The 9,404-nt window shown below is 42.4% G+C and overlaps 1 protein-coding gene across 1 annotated transcript; it reads left to right on the forward strand.

Moving 5' to 3' along the window:
- Window positions 1–1,608: 1,608 nt before the first annotated feature.
- LOC311114792 (F-box only protein 22-like) lies at window positions 1,609–7,215 on the forward strand. Its single transcript, XM_084190033.1, has 7 exons — window positions 1,609–1,778; window positions 2,336–2,468; window positions 3,200–3,287; window positions 3,525–3,623; window positions 4,374–4,526; window positions 4,873–5,038; window positions 5,412–7,215. The coding sequence occupies exons 1-7, from the start codon at window positions 1,648–1,650 to the stop codon at window positions 5,803–5,805; spliced, it is 1,164 nt and encodes a 387-aa protein (XP_084046159.1). The 5' UTR covers window positions 1,609–1,647; the 3' UTR covers window positions 5,806–7,215.
- The last annotated feature ends 2,189 nt before the right edge of the window (window positions 7,216–9,404 follow it).

Genomic DNA, 9,404 nt, shown 5'->3' on the forward strand with positions numbered 1-9,404 from the left:
TAACACTGGTTTGCCCTTTTCTTCCATGAACTGTTCAATTTCTTCTCGTAAATCAAAGAAACGCCTCAGCACAGCACCTTGGCTTAACCATCTTACCTCAGTGTGGTATGGCAGGCCATAGATGTGGTCTTTCTCTCTGAGAAGGCTGTCAAACTGGCGGTGATTCCGGCTTCTGGATCGGATGAAATTAACAGTTTGGATGACCACCTTCATGACGTTATCCATCTTTAATGACTTGCAACACAAAGCCTCCTGGTGCAAAATACAGTGAAAAGTAAAAAAATCACATCCTCCATTTGCAGATTGCACTTTCTCTCTGAACTTTGTCACAACGCCTGCTTTTTTCCCGATCATTGAGGGCGCACCATCTGTAGCCAGGCTGACAGCGCGGGACCAGTCCACTCCGACCCTGTCCAGCGCGCCGACGAGTGCGGTAAAAATATCAGCTGCTGTCGTTGTATCTGTCATCGGCACCAACTCCACGAACTCCTCGGTGACGGTCAATGAGTCATCAACTCCGCGGATGAAAATGGCCAGTTGTGCAACATCTGTAATGTCCGTGCTTTCATCAATTGCAACCGAAAACACAATAAATGACTTTACTTTTTGCTTCAACTGGCTGTCCAAATCCACTGAAAGATCGGAAATCCTGTCTGCAACTGTGTTTCTTGTCAGGCTGATATTTGCAAAAGCCTGCCGCTTTTCAGGGCACACAATCTCCGCTGCCTTCATCATGCATGTTTTTACAAATTCACCCTCACTAAATGGTTTTGAAGCCACTGCGATTTCATTAGCAATGAGGTAGCTAGCTTTCACTGCAGCGTCACTGATGTCTCGGCTGTGAGTAAACACAGACTGCTGTTTCTTCAGACCCGCCAACAGTTCATTCACCTTCTCTCATCTCCGCTGTCCTTGAAAGTTGTCATATTTGTCGGCATGAAGACTCACATAGTGGCGACGAAGGTTATATTCTTTCAGCACTGCAACATGCTCTGAACACACCAAACATACAGCTTTCCCATTCAATTCCGTGAATTAATAGGATGACCATTTTTCTTGGAACACTCTGCACTCTGCGTCCACTTTTCTCTTTTTTGACAGAGACATATTGGGGCAATGAGGGTGCCAAAGCACATAATGTTAAAAGTAGAAGCCGTAATAAATATCGCGGGCAAAACAAAGTAGCTCATTGGCTGCACGTGCTTGACCTACTTGCTCTGCCCTGGTATAAACAGTTTGCTTGCTTAACACAATTGCTATTGCGCCATCCAGTGGACGCAATTGGAACAGCAGTTTATTTTATTGAAAAATTGCAGCGCATTTTTATACTTTACAAAAAACAAAAACAAAATTTATATATTTTTTTTTTCCTAAATCATCTCGCGGGCCGGATTAAACCCGTTTGCGGGCCTAATCCGGCCCGCGGGCCGTACGTTTGACACCCCTGATTTAAACCATGAATATATGGCACAAAATATAGATATATACTATGTACATTCTAGGCAGATAAAGTGTACTCACCACTAGGTGGCAGTAATAGTGTATTTTCTCCCGAAAACTGCTTTCGATATTTAGCTATGCAATTTACATTAGCGAAAGGTCAAAAGACAAGTCCGTAGCTAGCTGCCAAGATCTTGAGAAGGAAATATGGATGGAAATACAGATTTTTCTGGCGTTTCAGATGAAAGCACGGCAGAATATATACTCAGTAATGTGGCAGAAGTAGTGGAGAGAATTTTGACGTTTGTACCAACCAAATCGCTGCTCCAAATTGCGTGGTAAGTGACTAGCTAGCTAGCTAACGTTAGATAGTTAGCTAGGTAGATTAGCCACGGTGTGTGCTATCTGGATTCCTTGGGACGTCCATATCCCCCCTGTTAGGGTTTAGGGTAGGGACGTCCCAAGGATTCCTATTAACACTGACCGATTAGCCACAGTCAGCTAGCTAGCTAACGTTAGCCAGCACAGTGTTTTATCAACAATGCACGTTTCAAGTTCTAAACAGGACTGGAGCTGAAGATATGTAGCTAACTAGCAATCTACACTAAATGTGTATGTCAACTGTATACGCTTTGTTTGCAAAATAGGCGTGCAGCCATGTGAGACTAGCAAACGCTAGTTAGCTAACATGTAGCACAACAGTTTATGTTAGTAATAATTATTGTATTACAGATTAGTGTCTGACTGATAAATTAGCTAACTAAGAAAGCTTGGAATCTAGCTAACGTTAGCTAGTTATCCCTAGACTGGTCGTAGGTATCATGTTCTTTAGACAACTTCCTTGTCATGCCAGGATGAGTGAGAGCTAACGACGACTGTCTTCCTTATTGTGCAGTGTTTGCAGACTGTGGATGAACTGTGCACGGAGAGTACTGAGGGTCCAGCAGAAGTTGACGTGGGTGTCTGCCTCTGGACCGTCCAACTATGACGGCCATGCTCTCTGCCACAGCCTGGCTGAAGAAGTGGAGGTCAGTTTGACTACTGAAAATACACAAGAAATTACAACAGGGTCTCTTTCAGGAGGACATTCATAAGTTATTGATAGAAGTGTCATGAATAGAACAGACATGATTGCATGCCAGAGAGTAATCTCTCGTGTACAGACTACATAAACATAAATGGTACGTAGATCTGTCATTGGAATTGTGAAAAACGGAGTTTAAATGTACTTGGCTAAGGTGTATGTAAACTTCAACTGTAAATGGTACCGTAGATCTGTCATTACACTATGAGCACTGATTGATAACGAGCAGCAATAGTTCCGGTGCTTGGGTTTTTCCTCACTGGTTTTATATTTGGACAAATCAAGATTTCGCAGGTGTTAGCATTCTTCTAATTTTGGAAGGGGAGGGGACATTTGGCCCATATATTTGCACGTAACTTGCAAAGAGAGAGGGTGGATCTCCTCAATCCGGTTCCACTCCTCGTTCTAGCATCGCTTCTCTTAACATGTACAGACCCAGAACTTAATCGAGCATCTGACCAATTATGCAAGACTTTAGTTCTGGGTTAACCGAGATTAGCCAGAGGCATGTTTGTTCTACATAATGCATATCTTTCTGTATGCTGTTGGCTAGTAGAACACAGTAAAGTTATAGCCTGGCACCTACAGTGTAACAGTGGAAGACAGTCTGTGTGCAGGATGTGGAGTCAGACATTATTGAACACTGTAGAAACACTTCTCTCTTAATGTTTGCAGAATGTATACCTGCTGCCCAAAACAGTCTTGGTTATGGTGGACAGCGAGACCGTCAGTGGACAAGACTCTTGTTACAAGCAGAAAAAGGGTAAGATGTTACATTTACTACTCTGTAATAAAGCACACTGTATTAATCCAGGTCCGAGAAGTAAAAAGTACAGTGGCCTCTTATCTACTAGCTAACTTCCATTTAGTTTATGTTACTAAACACTTGTAAGTTGTTAAAAGTTGTAGGCCAAGTTGTGAAACCTGCTGCTTATACTAGAGACTCGGTCAGTAACAATCTAAATGTAAGGCATGTTTTAACCTGTATCCCCTCTTGCAGCACGCAAGACCCACCACAGTCCAAACTCAGTGGAGGAACTGAACAGGCTGTTCCCCAATGGATGTGACATCATGGGCATCGCTACTCCTGGCGTCGTCTGTAAGAACCACAGTATTTTCATATTTCCCTTCCTAATCCCTAATAACCAGAACACCGTGTGGTAACTACTTAATGTATTATAATATGTTATAACACGTCATTTTCCTTCAACACTAACCTCCGATAGCTAGCTCTTGTGCCATAATTCACAGATTAATAATATCACAGATGAATGTGTCACCTGTCAACAGGGGATGGTCCACATTAATCTCCCCCTGCCTTAATAGCATAAGGTGCTCTGCTCTGCTTTGGAGCTAGGAAGGGAAGCATGGGGACTCTTATGTCGATCGATAGCCTAGTCTTCCAGGACTGACAACAGGATCTGTGCTCTGTATTCCTCTATATATTCACTAACCTAGAGAGAAGTGACACTTCATCAACCAAGTATGCAGATAGTATCTCTGCTCGTGAACTAAAAATCTAGCTGGGTAATATTGATTTGTTATTTGTTAAATGGTGTTTAGTCACATAGATTGAGTGCTCAGAGAACCAGAGAGGTGGAAAGCAATGCAATATGTTAAAATGCATTAAGGTTAGCTAGCTAACTACTTTAAATGTACATCATACAAGTGATAAATGACCAATATAAGGAAATAGGACATTGGTTGACAGTATGATTTGTCCGTTTACCTTTTCCCACAGTAACCCTGAAGAAGGCATTTACCAAAACGTGTTGGTTTTAACCATAAAACATAGATATTTTTTATTCCTCCCAAGAGTTGCTGAGTGTCTTTTCATCTTCCCCCACAGTAACTCCCAGTGGCTCCCACTCGGGTCCACCGAAGGAGTTCCAAGAAGGAGAGGCTGGCTACGCTATCATGTTCCCTAGGATGGAGGGAGTGGACATCCGCCCCTTTCACTTCTGCAAGCGCACCATCTCAGAGTCACACCTGGAGGAAGCAGGTTGGTGTGACCGACTGGGAGTGGAAGTTATGATGACCAGTTCAGAAATATACCTTGCTCCGCTCTCCCACATAAGGGTACCACAGTCAACCATTAAGCTGGTCAGTACTGTCTTGTATTTTCAAGTGTCAGTGCAGGTCTTGTTCTAGCCCAATACAAACCCTGCAGTGTAAAGTTGATACTAGGATTAGTGTATGAGTGTGAGTGATAAATACCAATATTTACAGAAAAGAGATGGCAACAAACATGTCTACAGTATGCTAAACACATCCTTGGCTCTAGCCAACTGTCCACCATAATATGATTATCTCTCTGAACTCTCTTTGTTGTCATCCTGTCCCCTCAGGGCTGGTAAATAACCCTGATCTGCGTGTGGTGCTGCTGTTTGGCTATGAGGCCTACAAACCTGGAGCGGCCCGCTTCCTCAACCAGGTCCTGGAGCCTTTGGCACGCAGCAAGGCTCTCATCGCTGGGGGCCACGTGGAGAATGTCTTCTCCCCTGAAAGAGAGTGGTGAGTACCTGAATGATCTGTAACATGTACTGTTCTTTTCAATGCTGAGAAAGGTCAGGAGTTCCCAAACAGGGGGTCATTTTATTGCGACCTTCTAGTAATCTACCCAGCGGCAAAACATGTTTTTTAAGGTGGTGGGGGTCCTCAGCCGGATGCTCATCATATTCAGAGGGCCTCGACATGAAAAGTTTGGGAATCCCTACTCTTACTATGCAGCTGTGACTTTGTTTTTGTCTGTCCCTCCGTCTTTCTCTGTAACTGTTGCTGGGGAACGTGTGACGGGGTAGGTCTGGCCCTGAGCGGTCCCAGGGTTAGGGTTTAGCTCAGTTTATTACTATACAGCTATGTGACTGTGGTCTGTCTTTCTCTGTAGCTGTGGCCAGGGGTCGTACGGCGTGGTGGGTCTGGCTCTGAGCGGTCCCAGGGTCCAGGGGGCCAGTGTTCTCCTGGAGCAGGACGTGAGCAGCCCCAAGGAAGCCGAGGCCACCATCCGGAGGCTGAAAGCCGCCAACCTCCCCGAGAGGAACACCCTGGGCTTCATGTTCGCCTGCGTGGGCCGCGGACACAACTATTACAACAACCAGCGTAACGTGGAGGCTGACACCTTCCGCAAGGTGTTCCCCAACATCCCACTGTTTGGCTTCTTTGGTAACGGGGAGATCGGGTGTGATCGTATCGTGAAGGAGGACTATACTCTGTGTGACACGGATACGGACAGTCTGCAGCATGGATACACCACTGTTATGACCCTAGTTCACCTTGGCTGAGGAGTCGATGGTCGTATTTACATTCAAACTGCAGTTTGTTTTGTTCACTTCAGGTTCCTATTGATTAGGTACGACACAGAAGAAAACCGTACGAAGCGGAGAGGTACTATCTTAACTGGCCCAATAAGAAACACCCGTTTTACGTCACAAAATGTTTTGAAACTGTGCGCCCTAATGAATACAACCCTGGTGTCTAGTTCAGACTAGCGATCAGGATCAACAACATTCTTGTTATCTCTCAGCGATGGTGGTATGTGATGGTGTTTGAAGTGGATTACAGCATGTAGATGTCTTTCTTTCAGTTGTGTTCAACTTTTCCCAATGTAAAGTTTTAAGTTTGTCAATTTTGGGGGGGAATTGCAATGTTTTATCTGCTGCGATAGAAGCAAATACTTACTTGATCATGCATTGATCAGTTTGGAACTTGAATAGGAAATATTGCTGATATGTTAGTGAGTTTAACAAGGTGCTGATGGGAATCAGAGAAGAAAATACTGTCCATTCATCTCAGTCCTCTGTTACAAAATAATACAGTGGACTTCCCCATGTAAAACATGTATATATTATCCCGATTACTCCCCAAATGTTATGCACATATTCAAAACATATAACTGAAACTAACTAATAATCTTGACCAGATGGTTTCTTATACCTTGTGGTGAAAAGTTACCAACACTTTTGTTACCCAATTAACAAATATAATTGTTATTAATTATTATAAATAATTGTTGAGAATACCGATCAGGCACTTTTTATTTAGGAAGATAAGGAAAGAAACATGTTTTGAACCTTTGAGAAAAATTTCGTTTGTCTTGATTTCAATGTTTTCTCCTGTATGTGCTTTGACACATGCCCCTCTTTTAGTGTTAGATATGGAGAAAACCTTTTTGAAATGCAATTAAATCAAGGCCTGTTCCTACTACCTTTTAGAAGACTATTTCACACACTGGGCAATTCCATGGTAATAGAGTGATGCTGAGACTCAGATTTTTCACTTGAAAATGTATGTCAAACAAAAACCAATGATTGCAAAGTTTAACAAACCATACAACTCTATGCACAAGGATGACTTTTGACAAATTCCACAGAAAAATTTACAAAAACATTTACTTGAAGAACAGTGCAGATGCAAAGTTTGGTAACAGAAAGAGGCTTTGTGCTGTTGGTGCTGTCATTCTGTTAACGTGGAATTGCCTCACTAGTTCTATTTACTCAAATGGATTCCGTGGTTTAGACATAATCTTTCTCTCTGCTGTGTCGTTCTTCATACTACCTTGTAAGGTCATATTTCTTGCTTCATTGGAACTGATGGTTTTAAAATTCATGTTATTATTTTACGTGTTCCACTCTCCAACAGGGTATTCCCGCTATTATATGATTTGTGTGATAAACATACCATGTACAAACATAGTTTTGTAGTCGGGATTCTGTACAATATTCTGCTTCATTCATTGAATTTACGAACATATTATAATTCTGAAGACATTCCTTATGACAGTATTTGTTTTGTTTTCTGAAGGTATGAACATATGAAAAAAGATGTGGAAGTTCAAAACAGTTCTTTGGAGATGAATGTGCAATTTTACCAACCTATGTGTTTGGCTAAATGGGTTTGATTGCTTACTTCTGTTTTTTGTTTAGAATAAGCTATGGTAAGGTAGAACTTTGCAGCATAGCATACAGGCTATTCTCCTGATACTCTTTAATGGGGGAAATGGAAGATCACTGTTCATAGTTTTCTGTGACCTAACTTTTCCCAAATAATACTATACACTCTGCTAAGGTTTTCATCTGGATAACTAACTTTGCTTTATAGCAGATATATTTTAGGAACATTGTCACCTTATACACTTTCATTATGTTCATTAGACAACACAGTTCAGTATACAGTGGCTTGCGAAAGTATTCACCCCCCTTGGCATTTTTCCTACTTTGTTGCCTTACAACCTGCAATTTGGGGGGTTTGGATCATTTGATTTACACAACATGCCTACCACTTTCAAGATGCAAAATATATTTTCTTGTGAAACAAACAAGAAATAAGACAAAAAAACAAAACTTGAGCGTGCATAACTATTCACCCCCCCCCCAAAGGCAATACTTTGTAGAGTCACCTTTTGCAGCAATTACAGCTGCAAGTCTCTTGGGGTATGTCTCTATAAGCTTGGCACATCTAGCCACTGGGATTTTTGCCCATTCTTCAAGGCAAAACTGCTCCAGCTCCTTCAAGTTGGATGGGTTCTGCTGGTGTACAGCGATCTTTAAGTCATACCACAGATTCTCAATTGGATTGAGGTCTGGGCTTTGACTAGGCCATTCCAAGACATTTAAATGTTTCCCCTTAAACCACTCAAGTGTTGATTTAGCAGTATGCTTAGGGTCATTGTCCCGCTGGAAGGTGAACCTCCGTCCCAGTCTCAAATCTCTGGAAGACTGAAACAGGTTTCCCTCAAGAATGTCCCTGTATTTAGTGCCATCCATCATTCCTTCAATTCTAACCAGTTTCCCAGTCCTTGCCGATGAAAAACATCCCCACAGCATGATGCTGCCACCACCATGCTTCACTGTGGGGATGGTGTTCTCGGGGTGATGAGAGGTGTTGGGTTTGTGCCAGACATAGCTTTTTCCTTGATGGCCAAAAAGCTCAATTTTAGTCTCATCTGACCAGAGTACCTTCTTCCATATGTTTGGGGAGTCTCCCACATGGCTTTTGGCGAACACCAAACGTGTTTGCTTCTTTTTTTCTTTAAGCAATGGCTTTTTTCTAGCCACTCTTCCATAAAGCCCAGCTCTGTGGAGTGTACGGCTTAAAGTGGTCCTATGGACAGATACTCCAATCTCCGCTGTGGAGCTTTGCAGCTCCTTCAGGGTTATCTTTGTTCTCTTTGTTGCCTCTGATTAATGCCCTCCTTGTCTGGTCCGTGAGTTTTGGTGGGTGGCCCGATCTTGGCAGGTTTGTTGTGGTGCCATATTCTTTCCATTTTTTAATAATGGATTTAATGGTGCTCCGTGGGATGTTCAAAGTTTCAGATCTTTTTTATAACCCAACCCTGATCTGTACTTCTCCACAACTTTGGCCCTGACCTGTTTGGAGAGCTCCCTGGTCTTCATGGTGCCGCTTGCTTGGTGGTGCCCCTTGCTTAGTGGTGTTGCACTCTGGGGCCTTTCAGAACAGGTGTATATAGACTGAGATCATGTGATGGATCATGTGACACTTAGATTGCACACAGGTGGACTCTATTTAAGTAATTATGTGACTTCTGAAGGTAATTGGTTGCACCATATCTTATTTAGGGGCTTCATAGCAAAGGGGGTGAATACATATGCACGCACAAGTAATTTTTTTCATTTCACTACACCAATTTGGACTATTTTGTGTATGTCCATTACATGAAATCCAAATAAAAATCCATTTAAATTACAGGTTGTAATGCAACAATATAGGAAAAACGCCAAGGGGGATGAATACTTTTGCAAGGCACTGTATATCACCTAATGTTACCACACAACCATTCTGTGTAGAGCTAATGGGATTCTTTTAAAATGGTTATTTAAATAGTTTTCTCTGGCTTTAATATGATGAGCAAAATGTTTAAGGT

This window comes from Coregonus lavaretus (assembly GCF_964263955.1).
Source record: "Coregonus lavaretus genome assembly, contig: HAP1_SCAFFOLD_467, whole genome shotgun sequence".
Classification (NCBI taxonomy): domain Eukaryota; kingdom Metazoa; phylum Chordata; class Actinopteri; order Salmoniformes; family Salmonidae; genus Coregonus; species Coregonus lavaretus.

Coding starts and splice junctions, on each gene's coding strand:
- LOC311114792 (XM_084190033.1), top strand. CDS start 1,648: ATGGATGGAAATACAGATTTTTCTGGCGTTTCAGATGAAAGCACGGCA. Junction 3,288..3,524: donor TTGTTACAAGCAGAAAAAGG/GTAAGATGTTAC, acceptor CCCCTCTTGCAG/CACGCAAGACCCACCACAGT. Junction 4,527..4,872: donor GTCACACCTGGAGGAAGCAG/GTTGGTGTGACC, acceptor CTGTCCCCTCAG/GGCTGGTAAATAACCCTGAT.